Source organism: Nannospalax galili, unplaced genomic scaffold, assembly GCF_000622305.1.
Source record: "Nannospalax galili isolate Female #2095 unplaced genomic scaffold, S.galili_v1.0 scaffold142, whole genome shotgun sequence".
In the NCBI taxonomy this organism is placed as follows: domain Eukaryota; kingdom Metazoa; phylum Chordata; class Mammalia; order Rodentia; family Spalacidae; genus Nannospalax; species Nannospalax galili.
The window spans coordinates 1,325,467-1,352,138 of NW_008348793.1; the positions used below are offsets into that span (position 1 = coordinate 1,325,467).

Genomic DNA, 26,672 nt, shown 5'->3' on the forward strand with positions numbered 1-26,672 from the left:
TATTCAAGCTTGGAATAGAGAGGCCAGCTAGGAGAGTGTTGGAGTCCAGGGCAGAGACTGGTGTGAACATGGCAGTGGGAGTGGAGTGACAGAACAGATCTGCAGGCCACTGGAAAGTTAGATTCCTAGCTATTAATGGAATTGGAGGCATTAAGGAGTACAGAAAGTATAAAGGCATCCTAGTGATTGAGAAAAGGGATTTCAGGGATTTGGGTTAGAATGCAGTGGTAGATGTGTACAGAACATGTTTACCTGCTCCAGGCCCTGAGCATCAAGTATGATTACGCAGCAGCAGCCACAGATTCTGAAATGCAGGCAGACAAATGTTCAAATTCTGGCTATACTATTAGAATCTATGTCCTAATTAAATACCAGTAAAAGAGACAATAGTGACCACCTAGCATGGTGCTTTTGAGGATTAACAAAACTAAGTTATTTGCACAGGGTAAATCTTCAATAAATGATAGCAATTTTGATTCCCTGCTTCTGGGTTGAATGAGAGAAAGTCCTGAATGATGGTGGAAGTTACATGTGTGTTGGCAACAAGGATGCTCAGTTTATAGAAGTTTCTAGAAATATGGGTTGTTTTTCTTATACAGTGAGAGGCTTGGAGGTGGCAAACTGTTGGCTTGGCTTTGTCCTGTGTTGCGGTCTCTGCTGTTGTCTGAGGTTGGTCATAGTATGGCTTCTTTAGTTCCAATTTCCAGTACCACATTTCAATCAGAATTGAATGGACTCAGGCTTGAGAGAGGGGATGAGCCACCAATTATTCTGAGATAAAAAGCGTAAGAGGGGAAGTGATATTGGAGAAGGAGGTTAACAAACCCAGGGAAGCATATATGTGCAGAGGTTCGTCACCATAAGCTACATCTCCAGCCCAAACATTTCACATGCGTTTTTAAACATCTAGAATAAATATATTTATACATTATATATTAACATATATATATATCTTTTGAGACAGGGTCTCATATATCTTAGGCTGACCTCAAACTTACTATGTAGCTGAGCATGACCTTGAATTTTTAACTTCTAATCCTCCTGCCTCCTTATCCAAAGTGCTGGGATTACAGTACGGTGCCACCATATCTAGTTTACAATGTGCTATTGAGCAAACCCAAGGCTTTGTGCATGGTGGGAGCACTCCACCGACTGAGGCACAGCCCCCCAATACAGTTATTATATTATTATTATATGTACATTGAGTTTTAGGTTTCTGTGATAGTTTTACACCATATAAACAAGAACCATAAGCAATACATAGGTTATCTTGGAGTTAAGGAAAGCTAACGGACACTGTATAGGACAGCTGAATTCTGCAGAATGAAAAAGAAAACCCACAAAAGGATAGAAAGTGAAGAAAAATAAAAAGATCAGACACCCCTAAATGAACATTGCCATGTGACGGGTGACTAGAAAGAGAAAACCTGCTGAAGCGGGAAGAAGTGGCTTCAGAGGCAAAAGGAAGGCTTGTCGGTCACACAGTCGAGGGGACAGGATAATTTAAGGACACTGCCAATAGTGAGAAGTGCAACCAAAGCCAGGAGGTCACAGGAGACTGTGCCCGAGCACAGGAACAGTCCGAGGAGCGAGGGGCAGGAGAGAGCAGAAAGACCAGTGCAAAGGGTCTTCTGTTTCCTTTTGATCTCACCCTCGTGTTTTGTGATGCCACTGTAATATTTTTAAAAGAAGGGTTTGAGGAATATTAACTCACCTTTCTGAAGAGCAGTCAATTTGCAGTGAGCATCTGGCCTTCCTGGCTTTCACGGCTCTCTTCTTGTGCCCAAGGATGATTTCCTTGCCCTCCTTCCTCCCCAGCTCTTTAACTGTTCACTGTGCAGGGTCCTAGGACTAAACCAGGCTGTGTCTGGATGTCACTTTTGTCTGGTGCATGTAGCACCAGCTTTCCAGGGATCTTCTTTATTTACTGTGTTTTAAAAATATTTTATTTATTATTTTTATTTTATGTGTATTTTATGTATATGTACTGCCTGAATGTATGTAAGTGCATCCATGTCATGCAATGCCCATGGAGGTCAGAAGAGGGTGCCAGATTGCCTAGAACTGGATTTACAATGGTTGTTAGCTGCCTTGTGTGTGGGAATTGAGCCCTGGTCCTCTACAAAAGCAGTCAGTGCTCTTAACAGCTAAGCCATCTCTCCAGTCCCTTATTTATTGCATTTTTATGTAGATGAGTCTTATGGAATATGAAATTACTGCAGAAAAACTAAAGTACTTAAGGAAAGCTAATGGAGACTGTAGTAGACAGCTGAATTCTGCAGAATGAACAAGAGAACCCACAAAAGGATAGAAAGTGAAGAAAAATAAAAAGATCAGACACCCCTAAATGAACATTGCCATGTGACGGGTGACTAGAAAGAGAAAACCTGCTGAAGCGGGAAGAAGTGGCTTCAGAGGCAAAAGGAAGGCTTGTCGGTCACACAGTCGAGGGGACAGGATAATTTAAGGACACTGCCAATAGTGAGAAGTGCAACCAAAGCCAGGAGGTCACAGGAGACTGTGCCCGAGCACAGGAACAGTCCGAGGAGCGAGGGGCAGGAGAGAGCAGAAAGACCAGTGCAAAGGGTCTTCTGTTTCCTTTTGATCTCACCCTCGTGTTTTGTGATGCCACTGTAATATTTTTAAAAGAAGGGTTTGAGGAATATTAACTCACCTTTCTGAAGAGCAGTCAATTTGCAGTGAGCATCTGGCCTTCCTGGCTTTCACGGCTCTCTTCTTGTGCCCAAGGATGATTTCCTTGCCCTCCTTCCTCCCCAGCTCTTTAACTGTTCACTGTGCAGGGTCCTAGGATTAAACCAGGCTGTGTCTGGATGTCACTTTTGTCTGGTGCATGTAGCACCAGCTTTCCAGGGATCTTCTTTATTTACTGTGTTTTAAAAATATTCTAAACAAGGCTGTGTCTGGATGTCACTTTTGTCTGGTACATGTAGCACCAGCTTTCCAGGGATCTTCTTTATTTATTGTGTTTTAAAAAATATTTTATTTATTATTTTTATTTTATGTGTATTGTATGTTTATGTACTGCCTGAATGTAAGTGTATCCATGTCGTGCAATGCCCATGGAGGTCAGAAGAGGGTGCGAGATTCCCTGGAACTGGAGTTACAATGGTTGTTAGCTGCCTTGTGTATGGGAATTGAGCCCTAGTCCTCTGCAAAAGCAGTCAGTGCTCTTAACAGCTGAGCCATCTCTCCAGTCCCCTGTTTATTGCGTTTTTATGTAGATGAGTCTTATGGAAACTGAAATTATTGCAGAAAAGCTAAAGTAATCCATGTCCATATATTTGGTAGGTTATACTGAGATTTAAAACATTAAAATATTTTAAATCACATGTAAAAATTCACTTTCTTATTGATCCACCTAGACTCAGGATGTGTGATGAGAAACTAAAATAAGAGACTTGTAGGTGACATTGTACAGCATCAACTGACTGCTGGATTCAGAGTTAGTTTCAAAATCAGAAGAAGAAAACGAAATATTTACTTAAACTTAAAATATCCTAGCCAGAGACAGTGGATGACTGCACTGATACACTGTTTTCCTGACACAACAGGGCAGTTGCATACATGAACTCACAGTGGCTGTGACAGCATGAACAAGACCTGTGCAAGATCAAGCCAGACAAAACCCCAGTGTGCATAGTGGAAGGGATCATGAAGTCCCACTCAGAACTGACAAGCTATGGACAACTGATGACTGCTGGAGGAGGAATCAGATTTCAGGAATGTGGCTCCGGGGAGCTCTAACAATTCGTGGTACACCCATGCATAGGCTGACAACACTAAGTGAACTCAGTGTCTTTAAAATAAGAGCACATGAAATTGGGAGGGAATCCTGGTAGTGGGAACATGGGAGGAACAGGAGGAGAGGGAATGGAGTGCATTTGATCAAGGCACATATGCATGCATGAAATTCTCAAACAATAGAAAATATTTAGAAACTTAAAAGATCCCAAAGCATGTGACAGAAGTTATTCGAATGATAATTTTTGGTGGCTGTGGTCTCTTCCTTCTTCCCTCTGCCCCCTCCTCCCCCTCTCTTCTCTCTCCCTCTCCCTCCCCCTCTCCTTTTCTAAACATATATCTTAGTTCAGAAAAGTACAGTTTCAGAATTATAGAAGTGATCCTTGAAAGTACAGTCTTTCAGAATAGGCTTTCAAAATGCTTGTGTTTTATTTCTTCTTACGGGATTAATTCTGCAGACTGCATTTAGAATATTAGTGAAACTGATTTTAGCTCATGTATTTAATTCATTAATCAGCATTCATGCAAGTATTTCTTTCAGAGCGTGGAACTATCTAGTGGTTGAGTTAGGAGAGCTCGTATTTTAGCCTGTCACTCACGGTTTGGAGGTTTAAAAAACCTCCCTGTGTCAATTTTCAGTCAGGCGTCCTGTTCCAGTGCTGGCATTGACAGGGCAAGAGCCCAGTCGTTCTCCGTCGGGTACTGGCGCACTCACCCATCAAGCCCCATTTGGGGACCTTATCTTGTGTGCAAGGCTCTGTCCTTGCGCAGAAGGTGGGCTGAGCAAATGTGACGTAAGAGAGGGCGGTATAGGTGCCTTAGGCCTGTGCCTCCTCCGGGCTCCGCCTCAGCGCACATTCTCCGCGGCTGGGCTCGCTGAACTGTAGCTGCATCCCGCGTCCCAGCCCCGCGCCAGGCGAGCGTAGGGCGCATCCTCCCTGGCACCCCAGCTGCTCATCTGAAAGGAGAAAATGGGCACCGGGGATTTTATCTGCATTTCCATGACTGGAGGGGCGCCCTGGGGGTTCAGACTGCAAGGGGGCAAGGAGCAGAAGCAGCCCTTGCAAGTTGCAAAGGTAGGAACGAGAAAGAGTCGGTCTGGCTGCTCTGTGCTGGGAAGAGAGAAAACAACCTGTTGACGGTTTTTCGAGCTTGGTTTTGCAAGGCTGTGCATCACTGGCTTGGTTTTCGTGCTGTCTGTCGGTGGCTTTAGGATGTGGGCTTTTTTTTTTAAGTATTTTATGGAGAAATGGATATCATATGTCATTGAATTAGTCAACAATTATGGGGGGGTTGTCATCTTCATCAGGCGAAGAAACGGGTTGGTTAATCTCACGGCCTGCATTAGACTTACCCTGTTTGTGTTCTTGGTTCCTGTCTCTTTGCTTGGGTCTAGCAGGCGAGCAGAACCACCGGCCTCGGACATTTTGGTGACATTTTGTGCCATTTATTGTTGCAACATGCATAAAAAAGCCAGGTTAGGACAATACTCTTTAATGATGAAATGTCATGAGATCTGTTTAAAACAATAGCCTTTTAAGAATGTAAATAAGTGTAAAAACCCAAGTACTGTGTTCCATTAACTGTATTCATCTGGTTAAGAACTCAAAATAGATTCACAGATACTTTAAATATGCAGTAACTACAACTAACTTTCTGGTGCACCCAATAACTACTTAAATTGTTCTTTGATTTTTGTTGCTGTTGAATTACTTGCTTCTTAGCTTAGCACATGACTGGACTAGTGTGCTCCAGGAAACTCTATGTTCTAATTGGCATTCGGCTAAAATAAGATTTAAACGCATGAAAGTCAAAACTTTGAATCTAATTTTAACTCTGAATTCTAAAATTATATGAACGTGTGTGAAGGCCTTGTAAGAGGTTGATTTTTGTTGCAGACGTCTATTCAAAGCGCATCTAGACCTTTCTGAAGCATATGGGTCCGTGCTTTGTGGCTGTGCTTTCCCCATGTCTTTTACTTTTTAAGAAATGTTTCATGCCAAGAAAGGAGTTTCTTTGCAATTTTCTGCACCCAGGCGTCCATCAGACCCTTTCAGAATGTGGTGGTTGAATCCTGCCACCTAGTGAGAAGACCGGGGAGCACAGACCAGATAAAAGCAGAGATCTCCACTGTAAAGTTCTTCGAGGCCCCAACGCAACTCTTGGCTTTTAGATGAGGAAAAAGCTCGAGGCTGAGTCCTCATCTCAAGGCTCCTGTTTGGCAGAAGTGATGAAATTACCCAAAGCCTCCTTTGCTGGGTGTCTTTAGGAGTCGGTAGCCAGCAGCATCAGATGAAATGTGGATGCCTAATTCAGCATATTACAGTTCAGTAGACTGAAGCAGATCTGTCCCCAGTCTGGAATAGCCAGCTTGGTTGGCTGGCTCCAGCAGCTGAGATTTGGGGTCTTTTTGCAACTCTGGTCTAACTTGCAGCCTGGTCTTAGGCAAAACCCTCACTGGCCCTGTCTCTGCTGCTGTAGAAGGAGGATTTTGAGTGGATAGGAAAATAAGGAATTAAGGAAGGAATTGGACCTATATAGTTCAAGAGCTTCTAGCTTGCCAAGCTGTTCTCTAACCTTAACTATAGGATTTAGAATCCTTCACGTAGGAATTCAGATGTGGGAACACAGCTGGCGGAAAGCTGCTATTCTCGAATGCAGAACAGTGGATACTGGCCTTCTCCTGAGTTCTGTAAACTACTGACTTTACTTTGCCTTGACTCTTTGAGGCAAATTGATAGGAAGGGTTCTGAGATCCTTTTCTGCCAGCCTCCTAATTGTCAGACTCCAGAGAGGCTGCTAAGCTGTGTGAGGGTCAGACACTGTGCTCCTGCACTCCTCCTAAACCGTCTTTCCTAAAATACCCGGGCAATACAGGCTTTTAAACGACTGTTAGTAAATCATCCAGGTGTTCCCTTTAATTTTCTAATTTGTTAAGGACTGGACATGTGCTCAGTGATGAAGCTTGTGTGAGGCCCGAGGTCAGTCTCTAGCACTCTTCCACCGCAAATATAAATTTCTAGTTTATGATGTATAGAGTTCACAGAGGTAGGTTTAAAAACGTTATAAAAGCTTTGAATGTGTGTTTCATGTATGGGGAGGACACCCTAGCCTACAGTCTACCTTTTCCTCGTGTGTTAAAGAAACTATATGTTTTTAAACTACATGGTTATATGATGCTGTAGTTTCAACAACCATGACTATGTCTTTCCTGAGTCGATGTTTATCCTCAGTGCAAAGTTATTATATTTTAATTTTTATATTAGCATTGTTTGTTTTAGAATGTTCCTTAGCTCTTTTAGTCACTAAGTCAACTCAATACATGAAATTCCAGTAATGGTTTCTCACTGAGTTCAAGGTGAGGTGAATGTCAGCTGGGGTGTAGACTTTCTAACTCATTATGACTGAGTGACCTCTTAGAAGGGGGTATAAGGGAAGCAGCAGGAAAACTAAGTAGAGGGTGACTGTTGGCAAATGAACTCTTCAGTGGTAAAGAAAATTCACATGAGGCCAAGGGTGACCACACAGGCCTGTAATCTCAGCATTTGGGAGGTGGAGGTAGGAATATCAGCAGTTCAAAGTCATCATCAGCTGCATAGTGAGTTCAGGGCCAGCCTAGCTACATAAAATTCTGTCTCTCTAAAATTAAACTAATGAAGAAAAATTCAAGTTATTAATTTTAGAGCTAAAATATAAAAACTTTTGAAAAACAGAAAATTTAATTTCAGCAAGTACTTGTCCAATGGTACTTGGCTTATAATAAAATCTTTAAATGTATAAAATTTCCATAATTCTATACAAAAACTCTTAACAGTCTGAAATAGCACAATAAAAATTAGTGTAGTATTATTAAGATCAGTAATTGCTTTGATTCCCATAATAGTGATACGTTTTGTTACTTATAAGAGATGTTCAAATAGTTTTAGCAGTTGCTTGACTGACTAAACTGTATACATACCCTACATTTGAAAGATTAATAACAGAAATATTAGTGAAAATTTTCATTGACATTAAAGTTCGGTGCCATATAAATTTGTTTTATTTTAGGTATTATTAGCTGAAATATTTAAAGTCCAAATAATAAATAACACATACATTCGATATGTATGTAATGAGAAACAAACATTTCTAATACTAAATCATAAAATAATCCTCTGAAAAGTATATTCTTAAATAACCTCAGAATCAAGTTTATTAGACTGAAAGCCCCATTGTGTGTGTGTGTGTGTGTGTGTGTGTGTGTGTGTGCGCACATTTCCTCCAAGAATGATGCTAGCATTTCTAACTTTATAAAACTTTCTCTGGGGACATGTGCTTGCATGGCCTTGTCTCTTGGCAAATCGCTTGGCAAAATCTTCATATAAAGACTTGGGGTGAAGTTTTTGTTTTATAAACAAATGTGATTAAAAAAATAACTCACATTTTGAAAATAATTAGAAAATAATTGTTCAGACATAATAATAGATTAAGGTGGTCCCTACAAAAGTTGTTAAAAAAATTCTCATGGCCTATGTCCAGCCCTGATTTAGGGGGTCTAAGATTTGCCTTGGTCATCGAATTTCTCAGCATTCCGAACAGAATTCTGATGTGTAAGAAATCTAAGTCATTGGGGAGTCCACACAGAGTTGACTGGGCATGGTATAGCCTGTGAGGACACCCCCACTTCTGCTTTCTCAGTGTAATTAAGAAGAGGATAGGGAGAGCAGAAGGAAGTGCTCTCTGAGTGGTCACACTGTGTGCAGGTCAGTGTTGGTAGTGGAGGATTGCCCTTCTGATGCCATGAAAGATGGACTAGGGGATCAAGAAGAGGCGATGGGAAGCTCCAAGGACCACTCAGAACATCAGAGTGCCAGTGAGAAGACACTGGACATTTCTTCCCATGGTTTGTCTTTGTCAATGGTCTTGCTGGCCTGCCTGCTGCGTTTCTGAATGGGAGTGGGTAGTAGTGATGAGAGGCGGGAGGGGGGAGGGTGTAAAACTAGAGAAATATGTGCGGGAGGGAGGAAAGAGAGGGAGAAGGAAGATGCGAGAGAGGACTTTTATTAAAAACAATCATTATCTCAGTTTAATACTCAATAAGCACTCGGGATTTATTAAATTGCAAATTCTACAATCTGACAATAGCATCCAAGAAAGAGCTCTCTAGATGAGCTGCAAGCCACCCTCTGCCTGACAACAAAGCATGTCCTGGGGTGCTGAAGCACTGAGTCACATTGAAAACACAAGAAGGAACGGAAAGAGTAGCTGGTATTTCTTCTTAAACCCAAAGTCGGATTTTCATTAATTCTTCCCAGAAATGATAGCTCCTTGCGAGTTGTTGGTAAGTTTCCAGGGCCAAGCTACATAATTCCATGTAACTGACAATCTGAACCTATGTGGTATAACTGATTTATTCTGAAGTGTCTACTAATTTCATATTGAATAGGAAACGGTTTTATTTCTTCCTGTAAATGCTTCCAACCATGATAAGGACAAACCCCATCATTGATAATCCTGGTAGTTTTGGTTATTAAATCAGTCCACTCTGAATAAAGATGTATTCTAATATCTTACTAAATTCTTCTCATAAGGCCAGGCTTGTGGCTCTAAGGCTTCTCTTGGGAGGGGATGTTCCCTGCCCCATACAACCTCCTCTCCCCTGTGCTCCAAGGTTAGAACCAAATTGGATGACACTCTCCTCTCCATTAGTTGTTGTGCTCCTCTGGTTAAAGCTGTGGGGACATTGATGTCCTCTCTGTGGTCTGGCCATGTCCAAATGCTGAGAGTTGTGGGGGTTTCCCTAGTTGCTCTGCAGTCACTAGGGCACAGTTCCTTAATGTGGGGAGTCAGCTTCATGCCTACTGTCTTCCCTACCTTCCCCATGCCATGGCTCAAGATGCAAGTTTACTTCTACCAGCCTCTGGCTGAGATTGACCTTTCTGAATAGAGTACTGGCAAGATGCATAGATCTAGTATGATGGTTTTCATCCAAGAGCTTTGCCTTGCTGAGTGGACGAATCAGTGCACAATGTCATTGTGACATACATACCATACCTAACTGGATAGTATTTGTCATGAAATGGTTTTAAAGGATAGATAGTTCCTTGAGAATTATTGAGTTTCCTTCCGTCAGTTACTGTGTCCAAGGACATAAACTATTTTTACATATTTGACCACAAATACTTGCAGGTGTGTTAACACATCATCTGTCTTTTGCCTCTGTCATATTTTTATTTTTTGGGTATGCTTGCTGTATGTATTTGCTTTTAGAAGTTTCACTTGCATTCTTAGCCTGGCTGGGTGGAAGTAGTGGGTAAGGAGGAGTGGAGTTAGAGGGCACACTGAGGCCAAGCACGACCAAAGGGTGAGGTCTTTAAAGCTATGAGTGAAATGCCGGTATGAGCTACCACTCAGTACTGCTGGAATTGCAGTGATTTCAGTATGGGTTTGTATGAAGAGTCTTGCTACTCTAAATTTGTACTTAAAAACCAATGATAACAAAACATCTTATTACTTTTACTGGGAATGAGGAAAATGATTACTAGAATAATTAACATGTAGTAGAAATAAAATGTGGGAAAACCACTTTATTTATTTTTTATATTTTATTTATTATTTTTACTTTATATGTCAAGTGTATTACCTGCATGTATGTGAGTGTACCCGTGTCATGCAATGCCACGGAGATCAGAAGAGAGCTTCGGATTCCCCTGGAACTGGAGTTAAGGATGGTTCATAGCCGCCATGTGGGTACTGGTAATCAAACCTGGGTCCTTTGCAAGAGTAGGCAGTGCTCTTAACTGTTGAGCCATCTCTCCAGACCTGGAAAACTACTTTTAAATAAACTTGAAAAAATATGGTCTCTAACATACTTCTTGTCTGTTCTGATGGATGTAGTTCCTTTGTAAAAGGAACTGGAGAGTTCCTGAATTGGTATCTTTAAACAATCTTAAACATTGATTCATGAAGTTAAAAGTCTAATTTGACAAAATAGTATTTGCTTTTAAGGGAGAATATTTTGACCCCTCAACAAGAATGTGTGTGTGTGTGTGTGTGTGTGTGTGTGTGTGTGTGTAAGTCTGTGAAATTCTTTGCCATGTGACAGTTCATTAATTACGGTTTTTCTTTATTAAACTGCTTTTTAGCCACGATGTGTTCTTGGCACCTTTGTCAAAACTGAGTTGACTTTTGGTTTGGGATGTTGCTTGCTTAGCATGTATGAAGCCCTGGGTTTGATTCTCAGCATTGCACAAAACCAGGTATAGTTGTGCACATGACAGAAAGGTCGGAAATTCATGTCATCCTTGGCTATATAGAGAGCCTGTAGTCCAGGCTATACAGTCAACCTGGACCATATGAGACTTTATCTCCAAACCAAAAATCAGTTACTTTTTTTTTCTTTTTATATTGCTATACACAAATCATTATAGACTGGGTAATTTATAAAAAGAAGAAATTTATGTCTTACAGCTCTGGCGACTTGGAAATGCAGTAGCAAGTTTGAGCATACGGTGAGGGCCCATTTGCTGTGTCATGACATGGTTCAAGGTGCTGTGTGGCATGAGAGCTTAGAAGAGAGGAAAAAGGCAGAAATAAGGGAAGATGCATGGAGAGACGTTGCTATTCTGACAGAGTTACTCTTGAGATCGCTAACCTACTCCCATAACAGACTGGAACCCATTCATGAAAGCAATACACTTGTGATCTCATCACTTCTTAAAGGACCCCACTCCCAATACCATTTTGTGACAGTGAAGTTTCAAAATAAGTTTTGGAGGGAGCATTTAAACCATAAAAGATATAAATGGATGGATGGATTTAGTTTTGGCTTCTCTGTTCCACTGATCTGCCGGCTGGGTTTATGCCAGTACCATGCAGTTTTGAATATTTTACCTTTGGAGTATGTTCTGAAGCCAGGTAGCATGACACTTCTAGGTTTCTTTTTCGGTTTTCACTATCTTCCTTCATCTTTGCGTGATGTGTTTTGGTTAAAATCATTGGATTTTATTTTGTTTATTTTTGTTTTGTTTTTAAGACAGGGTCTCCCTGTACCCCCAGCTAGCCTGGATCTCCCTTTGTAGAGCAAGCCAGCCTTGATCTCACAGAGACCCACCTGCCTCTGCCTCCTGAGTGCTGGGATTAAAGTTGTGTACTACTACACCCAGCCCTTGGCTTTTATTTTTAACGTATCTATCATGGGTTTTTGTGGTTACCATGAGACTTACGAAAAATATCTTAAAGTTATAATAGATTCTTTTAGCTGATAAGAACTTAATTTCAATTGCATGTAAAGAAAAAAGAACAAGAAAAAATAATTCCCAAGTAGAATATTTTTAAATTTTTAAAAATTCATTTAATTTTAATGTTTAGTTTTTTAAATTTAATTTTTGTGACTCTCATATTACATATTTTGATTGCATTTAGGTTCCCTTCCTTAACTGAATGCCCCTTACTACCCCTGCACAATTTCATGTATTTTATTATATATTATATATTTCATGTACTCTATTATATAGTATATATGCATATATATATATATATGCCTATAAAGACAGGTTTGTGTCCCCAAATGCACTTTGGTGTGGATCAATCCATGGGACCCTGGTCATCCTACCAAGAAAGAGTCATACCCTTAAATGAGACTGAATCTCATCCTCTCAGCAGCCATCAGTTGGCAATAGTTCCTCAGGCAGGGTTGGGGTTGGCATTTCATCTGTCTTGAGCTTGCCTGGGGCTTGTGCATGCTGTCACCATTGCTGTGCAATCATATGAGGAACTGCACAGCTGTCTGTAAAACTGCTTCCTGTGGTCATTCACCACAGGAAACAATCATCCTACCCCATCTTCCACCATGAACCTTGATCCTTTCCAGGCAGAAGTTTGATATAGGAGTCCTATTGAGGGATAAGCACTCTGCAGCTTCTTGTTCCCTGCACATTGGCTGGTTGTGGGTCTCTGTGTTAGTCACCATCTGCTGCATAAGGGAGCTCTCTGGTGAGAGCTGAGAGATGCATTAATCACAGCGGATATGGGAGAGCTTGCAGGTCTGGGGGCACAAGGATCTGATTTATCTATTTTAGTTTTATGTATATGAATGTTTTGCCTGCTCCCATGAGTGCACCCATGGTTCAGTGACCACGGAGACCAGAAGAGGGTGTCAGATCACCTAGAATTGGAGTTCCTGGCAATTGTTAGCTGCCATGTTGGTGCTGGGAACTGAACCCAGCCCTTCTGCAAGAGCAACCAGTGCTCCTAACTGCTGAGCCATCTCTCCAGCCCCCTGGCATTTTCCAGGTCTGAAGGTTTCTGCTGAGGCGTCTGCTGTTGGGAGGACTGAAACCACCTTGTGTTGTTCGCTTTTTTTTCTTGCTGCTCTTAGGATCTTCTCATTGCCCTGATCATGGACACTTCCTGATACTTTGTCTTGAGGTAGTCTTATTTGGATTGAGGCTGGAGACTCCTGACCCTCCACACCTGTGTGCTTGTATCTTCCTCCTGGTTAAAACTTTTTCTTCTATTATTTATTTAAATGAACTTCTCACTGCTTTGTCTTTCCTGCCTCTTGAATGCCGTGACTGTTTTTTCAAATAGCCTTTTCTGGGAGCATCTTTCAATAGTAAGCGTATCCAGGAATCCTGAACAGGTCATCACGTGTGGTCCCTAAACCAATGTCTGCTTCAGCCATTGTGGGGCCAGAGGTTGCCAGACTCCTGTGGTTACTGAGGCTCTCATAGCACTGGGCACATGAATCCCAGAGCTGCTAAGGACAGCGAGCACTGGGCTGTTCCTGAAGCCCCTGACCATGGAAGCCTGCCTGTTGCTTTTCTTTATTTGGAGCTCAAGGTCACACAAGTCAGTGGCAGTGATGTGGGGTGGATCTCAAGTTTGTTTTACAGGGTCTGTTCATTTCTGCCTGTTGTCTGAGTTGGTCTAGAGGCTCAACGTATAGGCTTATAGTCAGGGGTCATGGTTTTAGGCAGTGTTGAACCTTATCACGGTAGGCCCTGCATCGCAGTGTCACCTGCTACCTCTGTTTCCCCAAGCATATTCAGATTCTCCGGCTCTACAGGATGCCTCTTCTTACTACGTTATTCTAATCAGGTCTTTACTCTCTCAGCTGGCTTTCTTAGCTCTTGTGAAGTTATTTTGGATGCTCATTGGAGATTAGTATTCCACCATCTTGCTCTGCCCGATTCCTCTGGACTCTCTTCTTTCCAAACTATGATGTTACTTTGTTTTTGAAGTAAGATCTTTCTGGCAACTAGACATAGTAAGGACAACTTCATTAGAATGGTTATGAACTCAGTGCACTTATATGGCAGTGTGGGCTCCATCTGCATCTTCAGTAGTTCAGTAACTTCTCCGTTTCCCTCTTTGTACTCTAACTCAACTTCCCTCCAGCCTGGGATGTTCCTCAGGTGCCACCTGCTGTTTTTGAGACAGAGGCTTTTTCTGGCCTGGATCTTGACAAGAAGGCTAGTCTGGCTGGCCAGAAAGCCCCTGGGATCTACCTTTCCAATGGTGGAATTACATGCATGTACCACCATGCCCTGGCTTTTTACATGGTTCTGGAGATTGAGCTTAGGTCCTGACAAGCATTTTACTGACTGTCTCCCTAGCGCTTCTCTTACATACTTCCCCAGGCCTCCAAGTGCCTCCCTCACCTGCTTTCACACTGTACAGATTCAGGCTACAGAATGCTGCTAGAAAGGTTTTTCTAAGTCACCTACTGCATCACTGCTTAAAATACCTCAGAGTCTCCCCACCATGCCATCAAAATAACCCAAACATTGCTTTATGTGTATAGATAGTGGTCAGGCCCTTTATGAAGTTACATGGTCTCTCTCACCTTCTTTAAATGGGTGAACAATTTAAGGTGTAGAGAATTTAAATTAATACCTTAAAGTGTTACTTAGGAAGTGACAAGATGAGAACAGGGGTCAGTTTGTAGTTCATGTGGCTTCTTTGCAGAGTGATGTCCCCACTGAGACACCAAAGCCCTCTATGAGCAGCTCGGCCAAACGAGCAAGCCACAGCACTTCTCACAGTGGTACTGTAGTCATTTGGAAATAGCAACATGTCTGCTTTCCTCCCTTGTCTTCCCTCATTCCTCCCTCCCACCCTCCGTCCGTCCCTCCCTCCCTTGTTTCCTCCCTCTCTTTCTTTCTTTTCTCCCTTTCTTCCAAGACCAGCTCTCACTTTGCAGTCCAGGTGGGATTGGAGCTGACTATGTAGACCAGGCTGGCCTCATGCTCATTGGCCTGCTTCAGCTTCCTGAGTACTGGAATTATAGGCATGAGCTGCCATACCTGGCCTTTTTTAAAATTTATTATTATTATTTTTTTAGACAGAGTCTTATACCCTGGCTGATCTGAAACTCAAATTTTTTTACTGCTTTTTTTTTAGGGGGGGATTAGGGAAGTAGGATAAGACATGGTACTTATGTAAACTCAACTGGCCTCACAAGGTCAGTTTCAAACTCCTGATCCTCCTGCCTCTACTTCCCAAGTGCTGGCATGGTGGTGTTTACCACCATGCCCTGCTGCATTTCGGACTACTCTACCCCTGCCATCTCCACAGCTGAGATACTCGTCCACCTCTTTCTTGGGGAAATTGTATTCACTCTAGTGAGTCTTCTGGGTTTTTAACTCAGTTTTCAAGTCAGAAGTCAGCATTTGCTTCTGCGTGCTGTTGTCACGTGGCATTGACTGTGAGTTCAATGAGATGCTGGCTGGACGTTCACTCACGTGTCTCCGTAGCAGATGAGTGCCTCCTAAAGTAGAGTGTTCTAAGCAAATCCCATATGTGCATATGTGAGGCATATATACGTATGGGTATGTGTGTTAATATTTTATATTTACTGTAAGATATAGAAGAGATAAAAGAGTAAAAGGTAAAATCAACACTCTTTAAAACTAGCTTTTACATAAGTTTCTTTATGGTACAAAAGCTGTTCTTTTTATTTAAAAAAATTTACCTTTTTATGTTATGTGTACGAGTGTATTGCCTGCATGTATGTAAGTGCACCCAGGTTGTGCAATGCCTGTGGAGGTCAGAAGAAGGCATCAGATCCCCTGGAACTGGAGTTAAGGACAGTTGTTAGCTGCTATGTGGGTGTTGGTAACTGAACCTGGGTCCCCTGGTTTTGAAAATCTTGACATGACTCTGTCAATTATTTATATTTTTAATATATTACATTATCATGAATAGTTAATATACTAATTATTACAATTATTTAAAGATCTAGTAAAATGTTATTTACCTCAGGACTTGAGTTAAATGCTGTCATAGCTGACAAGGGTAATCTTGGAGCATGTGCAGATGCATCTTGAAGAAATAATTCTCATTAACCAATAGTGCAAGTGTTTTTGTTGTAAGTTGGAAGAGTGCATTTCTGTCTTCTCAGATAGGTGTCTTTTGGTCTTATAAATAATTACTACAGGTACATTTTTATATTGTAGTGTTAAAATCTCATACTTTATAAAATAAGAAAACACATCTGATCTTTTTCTAGTTAGGCATGCAGAAATGCCATCTAAAAGAGTAATATACTAGTATACTTTTCAATAGAAATATCAGTCATGGGGGCTGGAGAGATGACTCAGCACTTAAGGGCACTGGCTGCTCTTGCAGAGGTCCTAGATTCGGTTCCCAGCACCCACATGGTAGCTAACAACCATCCATGACTCCAGTTCCAGAGGATCCAGCACCTTCTTCTGGCCTCCATGAGTACTGCAAGCATGTAATGCATTTACATACATGCAGGCAAAATACTCATACATATAAAATAAAAATACATGAATTAAAAAAATTATCAATTTTGGAAACATTTTCAGCAGTTCTTTTAAAAACATTTTATCTGTTTCATCTTTTTCTTTATAAATGTTGCTTTAAAGCAATTCAGTTATTGGACACATTGTGTTTCTTATTCTAAAATATATATCAGGTGACTAATGACTGAGAGCCATATCTCAGCCTAGAAAATACAATCAAATTTAGAATATTCATTTTCTGGGGCTGAAGAGGTGGCTCAGTGGTTAAGAGCACTGGGTGCTCTTGCAAAGGACATGGGTTCAAATCTCAGCACCCACATGGTGGTTAACAACTGTCTGTAACTCCAGTTCCAAAAGATCCAACACCCTCTTCTGTCCTCCATGGGCATTGTATGACATGGGTGCACTTACATCCATGCAGGCATAACACACACACACACACACACACACACACACACACACACACACATAGCTCAAAACTTTTTTTTAATATCCATTTTCTGTTCAATAAAGCCATGGAACGTCCTTAAGCTCTATACGTCTTTCAAGGGTTTAAAGATGTATCATTTAACCTATGTGGTACAATGCCCATGCCATGTGTTGGTTACTGTGTAAGTCTGTGTATATCACTGCAACATGGTTTGAATATTTCAAACTAGACGTGGTGGTGCAAACCTCTAATCCCAGTACATCACTGAGACATGAGGATCATGAATTTGAGGCCAATCTGGGCTACATAGTAGGACCCTGTCTCAAGCAAACAAATAAATATGAATTCAATGTTGTTCAAATATGTTTCTATAAAATGAATCATACTGATAACATTCTGTTGAAATTTTACACTTCTGCCTTCAAATTATTTTGCTGCATGTGCTTGCTTGTGAATAGAGCAGAGAATGCCCTGATGTGATAGAATGTTGATTTTTCTTAAATGAAGGAATTCATTTACTGTTGAGAATGGATTTCCTTCTAGCACCTTCCCATATTGGATTCCCTCCCCCAAAGGTGACTCTCCCTCTCCTTTAGTCTTTGTTGTTGCTGTTTGCTGTTTGAGACCATGTCCTACTCTCGCCCAGGCTGGGCTGGAAGTCACTATATAGCCTCAGACTTAGAGCAATCCCCCTGCTTCAGTCTCCCAAGGGCTAAAATTATAGATGTGAGCCACTATACGTAGTTTGTATGTAATTATTAAAACAGGATCTAGAAAATACCATGAGCTGAGACTGGCCAGAAGTATATTCCTCTATCTAATTGCACAGTTGACATCTCTAATTTACAGTATATTCTGCTATTGTTTATACCGATTTCCTGGTGTTTTTCATCTTTAATAGCATTTGCCAAAAAAATATTGGCTTATTGCCATATTATATTATTTTAGACATTTCCATCTGTATCTATGAAGATTTTTCTTTTTTTATATTTTATTTATTATTTTTATTTTATGTGTCAGAACTTGTGTGTATGTAAGTGCACCCATGTCGTGTAGTGCCCAAGGAGGTCTGAAGAGGGCATTGGATCCCCTAGAACTGGAGTTACAGGCAGTTGTTAGCTGCCATGTGGGTGCTGGGAACCAAACCTGGGTCCTCTGCAAGAACAGCCAGTGCTCTATACCACTGAGCCATCTCTCTGGCTCCCATGAAGCTTTTTCTAAACATTATCACTGGGCTTAAAATTCTGTAAAGTTTTAAATTCAATAATACTGCATGACTTCAACCATTGTTCAAAATCAAATTTAGACATTTTTTGCTTCCTGGCTGCTCAGTTCTTAAAGTATCTTCCTGATCCCGTTTGCTTCACACTAGCTGGAGCAAATTTCCTCTGCAGCACCACTGTACACAAGACCAATCCAAGCAATCTTCTAATGTCTTTGACTATTTTATCACTGGTATGTTGTTAGTCTTGGTTTTCAATCTCGTGATGAGTATCAGGAGGAACAGAAAAGGGTCAACTTTTGTTCTTCTATGCTTGAAATGTGTTATCTTTAATTAAAGCTTTCTTCAGAAATGTTTTTTTAAAAAGTCGTTTTTGAGGGTTAATTGAATTGAATTCTATAATTATGGAAATCTGCTTAATCAAATGCAATGCAACGCAGTGTATTACAAAGTACTGAAAGAAAATGAATGCATGGCAAAGCTTCTGCTCTTCAGCATGTTGGGGAGGGTCCTCTTAAGTGAGGTTCCTTCAAACCCTGTCTGAAATACTTCAGTGTGTCCACAGAGCAGACTGCAACAGGGTATCACTCTCAGACCGGGTGTTAAAGTAGATTAGCTCTTAATTAGGGCTCGTTTCCACCCGACTTTATAAGCGAAAATACATGCACAGAAAAGTCCAGTTGTCTTGAAGGCAATGCAGGAAAGAGCCTTCAGGTACAGAAGCCAAGTGCAAGATCCCAGAGACAAACGTGTGTGGTGTGAAACAGTGTGGCCAGCAGAAATGGCTGTTAAGTCCAGTCAGTCTCAATGATTTAAAAGAATAAGACAGAATTGAATTTTTAAAATTCCAAAACCTCTCCCGCCTGGGAAGCCTGGCCATGTGATTATTTTTCCATTGTTAAATGGTTAATATACTGGTCCTAGGTGAGCAACTTTGGAGTGTGGTTTTCATATTTCCTCTTCATCCATTTTGTCTGCCTCACTTCATTTAAATGAATAATCGCCATAGCCTCTTATATAGAAGTTTGGTTAAGCATGCTATTCAAGTAATATTTCCTCTGCCTCTGAAACTGATTCTCCCTGTGAGAGAAAGGAATTAAGTGCTACATAGACCTAGTTCAGTATCAGACCTAGAGCAAAGAAGAATTTTATTTTCTAGTGTGTTCTCCTTCAAAATAGGGACGATATTATATAGCTGTTGTTTGTAGGCTGATCCACTGAGGGACAAAAGCATTTCAGAGCTGCCTCCCATTTAGAGTGTGTAGCTTTAAGCACATTTTCCTGAGCCCATTTCCTCATCTGTAAAGTGGGGTAGTATATAAAGAATAAAAGGGAACATTAGTTATATACAGGTGAGCAATCTGAAACTCAAAGAACCAGTTCATAATATTCCTTGCAAGAATGTGTAAGGCTCAGTGGTTCAGAGCACTGACTGCTCTTGCAGAGAACCCAGGTTTGGTTCCCAGCACACACGGCAGCTAACAAATGTCTGTAACTCTAGTTTCAGGGGATCCCATACCCTCTCTGGCCTCCATGGGCATTGCATGTATGGGCACACTAACATACATGCAGGCAAAACAGTCATATGCATAAAACTTTTAAAAAAGGAATGTGTAAGGGCTGTGTTCAGGGACTTGCCTGGCACATGTAAATCATGCAGTAAAGGGGTTGGTTATTATTATTATTATTATTATTATTATTATTATTATTATTGAGACAGGGTCTGTGTGTCTCAGACTGGCCTCAAACTCATTATGTAGCTGAGGGTGACCTTGGAGTGCTGATCCTCCCTCCTGCCTCTGCCTCCCAGTGTTGGGACTGCAGGTCTGCATCTATGCCTTGCTTAGCATTGCTAGTTCTCTGGTTAGAGATGGAAGTGGTTGCTTTGTGTATCAGTTTTATTTTTATCAATCCAGATATAAGGGTGAAGATCAAGAGCAAAAATCCAGAGAGAATAGTTTAGGGTGGTCACGTCATACAATATAGCTTTTCTTTCTTCCTTTCTTTGTGTGTGAATAGTTTTGTGATGCTGTGTGCATGTTTGTTTGCGTGTAGGTGTGTGTGTGTGTGTATGTGTATCCAGAGAGCAGCCTCGGGTATTGTTCTTTAGGAGACATCCACCTTGGTTTTTGAGACAGGATCCCTCAGTGGGACCTGGTGCTCTCTGATTAGAGTAGACTGGCAGATGACAAGTGTGGATCACAATGGCCAGCTTTTTATAATGGTAGGAACTGAACTCAGGTCCACATGCTATACAACGAGCACTCCGTCAACCTAAACTAGCTCCCCAGTCTCAAATTTCATACATTTCACATGTTTGCAAGAACAATTACAATCAAGATTGCAAGACAATAAGTGCTACAATTACATATTTCATTGTGTGTGTGTGTGTGTGTGTGTGTGTGTGTGAGTGTGGGTATGCATGTGCCACAGCACATGTGCAGCCCATGTGTGGAGGTCAGAGAACAACCTCAGGAGTTGGTCCTCACCTTCTCCCTTGTTTGAGGCAAGGTCTCTTGATCTCCACTGTGTATGCCAGGTTAGTTGGCCCACAAGCTTCTAGGAACTGTCCTGTCTCCACCTCCCATCTTAACACTTTCTTGTTGGGCTTTTAATCTGGGTTCTGAAGACCCAAACTCAAGTCCTATTTGAAGGGCAAGTCTGCTTTGCCCACTGAACCATCTCTCTGGTCTATCTATCATCTATCTATCTATCTATCTATCTATCTATCTATCTATCTACCTACCTATCATCTATCTATCTATCTATCTATCTATCTATCTATCTATCTATCTATCTATCATCTATCATCTATATCTATCTCACTATCATCTATCTATCTATCATCTATCATCTCTATCTATCTATCTATCTATCTATCTATCTATCTATCTATCTACCTACCTACCTATCTATGGTTTTGTTTGTTTGTTGAGACAAATTCTAACTTTATAGCCCTGGATGGCCTGGAACTATGTATATTCAGAGATTGCCTGCCTCTGCCTCTGGAGCGCTGGGACTAAAGGCATTTATCCACCACTGACTGAAATTATATGTGTTAATGGCAAAATAAAGTTAAATGGTTGGCCCATTCAAAAATGGTGCAGATTTTTTCCAGGCACAGTGGTGCACATCTTTAGTCCCAGCACTCAGGAGGCAGAGGTAGGCGATCTCTATGAGATCAAGGCCAGCCTGGTCTACATAGTGAGTGTTAGGTCAGCTAGAGCTACAGGGAGACTGTGTCTTTTTTTTAAAAAAAAAGACCAAAAAAGGCGCTGGAGAGATGGTTCAGCATTTAAGAGCACTCTCTGCTCTTTCAGAGGACCCAGGTTTGGTTCCCAGCACCCACATGGTGTCTGACAACCATCCTTAACTCTAATTCCAGAGGATCCAACACCCTCTTCTGACCTTTGCGAGCACTGCATGATATGGGTACACTTACACAAATGCAGGCAAAACACTCATACACATAAAATAATAAATAAAAACAATTCAAAGACCCCTCCAAAAGAAAAAAGCACAGATTTTTTAAAAGGGAATACCTTAATAAAACTTAATTTATTATTTTAATACATTAATAAATAATTGCATATAACTCTGTCAAACTGTACTTACAATAGCAGAATTCAGCTCTGTGACTTCATTTCCTCATGGATATAGTGATAGCACCTATTTCTAAGAATTGTTTATAGCATTAGAAATTATATATGCAAATTACTTAGCATGCCCAAAACAGTCAATATTTTCAAAAATTGGTATTATCATGTCTGTGATTATTCTAATTCTTTAAATTCAACTTTCATGAAGTCAGGGTTTGAGTCCTGGAGGTCATTGGAAGAGCTCCTGCAGTCCTTGGGTCCCTTCCTGTGAGGTGACATTTAATGGTTTCAGAATGTTGCTTCTTTCTTCCTGAGTAATCCTCACTCTTTAATTGGAAACAGCATATGGAAAGCATCATGGGGAGAAGAAATCACTTTGAGAGCTTAGGAAATAAAAAAGAAAATAAATTGTCCCTAGTAAGTGAACAGAGGACAGAGCTCTCTGAAGTCAGGGAAGGGCTGTGCCCAGCCTTTGGCAGAGGCTGCTGAACATTTCATTCCCACCCCCTCCTTCTCTACATCTTGTCTCCCAGTTTAGAGGATGTTATGACTATATAAGGTTGCTTTTCCTGAGTAGATGATACTATATTACTCTTTTCTGTGTTTTGCTTTTCAAACAATGGTGAGTTATTTTCATCAGTTGAGATCAAACTAAAATGAAAACTAAAATCTGTAAAAAGAGAGGCGAATAGTACCGTAGATGCCATCATTATTATTTTTTTCTTTCATGAAAACATTTCCCATTAGATGATGCTCAGAGTGATTTCTATAGGACTGAATTGTGTAAACATTATACTGCGTTTATCGGCTGCCGAAGGAAGTCAAAATGCAGTGATCCATTTTCAGGTCTCCAGTATTTTGGCTGCCAGATGGGGACAGGAACATCCGGGCAGTTTTCCTGGAGGCAGAGTAGAGCAGGGCTGGCAGAGAGGTACTCAGGGACAGGAAGCTCCTTCTCCCATGTCTGTGCCCCCGCCTCCCTCAAATGCCCAGGTGACCCATAGCTTCATGCTGACCAGGTTACTGTGGGTCCGGCCAGCCGCAGACATGGGGCTGAGAGCGGACACACTTTCAGTTAGGCAATCCCACTCTGATGTGTAGCTGATTGTCTTCTTCACTCATTCCCGTTACTCTAATCTCTGCTTCCCTTTCAGATCCTGGAGGAAAATTACTTGTCTTTCCCGCCCTCGCTTTCTTCTCATTCTTTACCCAGTTCTTTGTACACCTCTTTTCTGGGCAAATCAAAACATCACATCTGTGTTGCTAAACCAGCACATAGAGGTAATGGAGAGATACCTAGTATGTTTGAGTGTGTGTGTGTGTGTGTGTGTGTGTGTGTGTGTGTGTGAGAGAGAGAGAGAGAGAGAGAGAGAGAGAGAGAGAGACCAAGAAGTTCTACACATGTTGCTGTTAACTGACTTTAATGGAAAGGTAGCAGCATATGTTCTTTGATAGAAGGGATGAGGTGAGTTCATCTGCAAGTTCTTTTACCCTTACAGGCACTGAATGGCTTTTCAGGAGTGCAGAGAAACTCCTTTTAAGGTGAAGACCCTTCTGCGGGTCCCTGCTCCCCTCCTCTCTCCCCCCACGTCCATACAGCGCACTGTCTGAGAAGCTTACTTCTTCCAGGCAGGGTCTTATTTTCTCCTGAACTTATCTGCTTGTTGTCTCCCAAGACTCTGTGACTTTGCACACTTTCTTTTCCAAAATGACTTTCATCTGTCCTTGGGCACACAGTGGATGTAGAAGAAAAGCTGTATTATTTTTAATGGGTTAGCTATGATCCTTATGTGATAAGACTGAATTCAATTAAACAGCAAGCACACACTTTTGGGGGAATATGAGTTAAAGTTCATATTCTTCATTAACAGCAAATGGGAATTGGGTGAAGACATTGCAGGACTGAGGACAGGGAGAGCACACAGGGAAGTAGGGACACCCTTAGCAACAAGGCAGAATTCTCACACATATCATGGGATTTAGTCCTTGGCAGGCCTTCCTGTGGCTACACTTAGAAATATTGTTTTGATATGGCTCATCTTATGCTAGAGGTTGTCTCTGGTATTTCTAGTTAAAAGATTCGCATTGGTAGGTGTTCATTGTCAACCCTCTCTTTAAAAGTAGAAAGCATGTCTTTTTCATAGCTCTTGGCATCTTCTAAATTAAGGTGGATGAATAATTCGTGCCACACATTTATGTAACTAGATACTTATGGCAGACGACACATAATTATTAAAATGTGGACTAAATTAATGAACGAATATGTCTTTTAATATTAGTGTAAGAGTGACAGCTATTTATATTTGTTTATTTATTTATTTGCATGTGTGCATGCCATGGAGGAAGTGTGGAGGTCAGAGGGGAAGTCTCAGAAGTCAGTTTTCCCCTTCCACCATATGGGTTCCAGGGACTGAACTCAAGTTCCCAGCTTTGCCAGCAAATGCCTTTACCTGCTGAGCTCTCTCGTTGGCTCTGAACAGCAGTTATTAAAAAGCCAAATGCTGCTGATGTTTAATTTTAAAATTTGTCATGAGAAATTGATTTAAAAGGCAACTAGGAGAGAGACTGATGTGTTTTATATGTATATGTTCATGTTTTTTATTTGATCTTATAGAGTATCAAAGTGCAAATCTAAGAGATTTGATGAGCTGCCCATTGGTTGAGACCTGAGCTCTAGACGTGAATCTAATTTGACTTTGTTGTTAACAACATCACTCAACAAACTGACTCTCAACTGCTCTATTTATAAAATGAAAGATTTAGAATACATGAATTTAAGGTTCATTTTTGGCTAGAGACTATTTTTAAATCAAGGGGATAATAAGTAAAAACAATGCCCATGAATGGTCATATTTTCCCTAGCTTGACAAAGAGATATTTTCTAGAAAGCTTAATTCTTTATGTAGTGTTATATGGAGATCCTGTGTGCATTTCTTGAAGTCCCAATTTCTAAGACATATTTATTTTTAAAAGCAAAACAAAAGCTCTCAAGTTCTGCCAATTTAATGAACTTTCACTAGATTTTACTTTGTAAATGCTTAACATGATATGGTCATGAATTGCTATTGAATCTAATACCTTTAAAACAAATGCTTGAAATAATAGATATGTTTCTAAATAAATGCTCTTAAATCCTTTCTTTAATAATTTTCTCCATAGTGAGATAGTTCTGTAGCACACACAAATGTAATCAGTGTCAAATCATTTAAAATTCATGGATTTAAACCTCACTGATATCTTATAAATCTAAGTTCTTTACACTCTGGGTCAAAAATGACTTGCAGCTAAGTTATTTTCCATCCCCTGCTGGAAATCCCAAAGAGACAATAGGTTCAGATCATCTCACAGAGTAGAACCATTCATTTCCTTTATTAAAACTGCTACAATAGGGCTGGCAAGATGGCTCGGCGGGTAAAGGCACTTACTGCCAATCTGAAGACCTGAATTCAGACCCTGAAACCTGCAAGGTAGAAGGAGAGAACTGACTTCCACAACTTATCTTCTGATCTCTCCATGCCTCCTGTAGCATGCACATGCCCATACATGCAAATAAATAAATAAACAAATAAATAATTTAAACAATTTACTTAAAAACAATACTGATACCATACAAATGACCTAGTGTTCACATCTATGAACCATTCTAGTTTGACATCAGCAGAAGGAGGAATATATTGGATAGCACTCATCTATACCTTAAAGCTTTTTAAATTTACTTGAAAGGAGTTTTAGAAGAGAGACAGAAGGCAGTCACTGGCATACTTACACTTGATTTTTATTCCTGTATTCTTCTGATCAAACCATGTCTTTATCCCACAAATAGAGTTTTAATGTCTATACTTGAAATAGCTAGAATTGGCCTGTAGAGATGGCTCAGTGGTTAAGAGCACTGGCTGCTCTTGCAAGAGGACCTGGATTCTGTTCCCAGCACCCACGTGGCAGCAGACAATCTATTGTAACTCCAGTTTCAGGGGATCCACCACTCTCTTCTGCCTTCCACGGGCACTAAATGACAGGGTGCACTTACCAACATGCAGGCAAAACTCATACTCATAAAATAAAAATAAGTAAAAAATTAAACTAGCTCGAATTGAAAATACCTTTAATTTTTGTATTATAATAAAGTGCATTGTCATTGTAAAAATAATTCAAACTGTACAGAAAAGGCAAAAAATTAAATGAAAATCCTACCACCAAGAAGTAGTACACTGTAGACCTTCTGGTGACAACTTACAGAGTCACTCTCCCTCCCAATGCACTCTCACTTAAAGTCAACTCTACGTAAAAAGAATTGCACTTAATGTTAATGTCTTTTGTTTTTTGAGACAGTCTTATTGTAGCCCAGGCTGGCTTTGAGCTAGTTACCCTCTGGTCTTAGTCTTCTAAACTCTTGGGTTGTATGTATGTGCTACCATACCCTGCTAAAATATCTTTTATCAGTTTCTCCCTGCCCCCTTTTTCTCAGTGCTGAAGAGTGAATCCAAGGCTTCACACACCCCAGACTCATGCGCTTACACTCAGCCACATCCCCAGCCCTTAGTGTGCTGTCTTATTAAGCATCCTCTGATGGACTGATTCCCATGTCTATGGATACTGATTACATCATAATCTTGAGTGGCTGTGTAATGCAACATAATGTGGGTAGACCATAATTCATTTAACACTTTCCTTATTGAACATGCACATTATTTTAAAATGTTAATATTACAATAGTTCTGAGAGGAGCTTTAAAGTATATAAAATATATCTGTATCCTCATCTGTTCGTTCTTTTAATTATTTATTTAATAACCACACACTTAGAAGAAGCATTTCATTACAACAGCATTGACATATTCAATAACAATTTCCAGAGCTAAGATGCATCTCTTTCAAAATTGACTGTAAATTTTTAGGTTTATAGTTGAA

At 40.7% G+C, this 26,672-nt stretch overlaps 1 protein-coding gene across 1 annotated transcript in view; it reads left to right on the forward strand.

The window, feature by feature from the left end:
- Positions 1-4,630: 4,630 nt before the first annotated feature.
- Synpo2 (synaptopodin 2) overlaps positions 4,631-26,672 on the forward strand; it is a 207,579-nt gene continuing 185,537 nt past the window's right edge. The window contains exon 1 of the mRNA XM_008846041.3: positions 4,631-4,838. Within this exon, the coding sequence (XP_008844263.1) occupies positions 4,734-4,838 (105 nt within the window). The 5' untranslated portion in view covers positions 4,631-4,733. The remainder of the gene's footprint in view (positions 4,839-26,672) is intronic.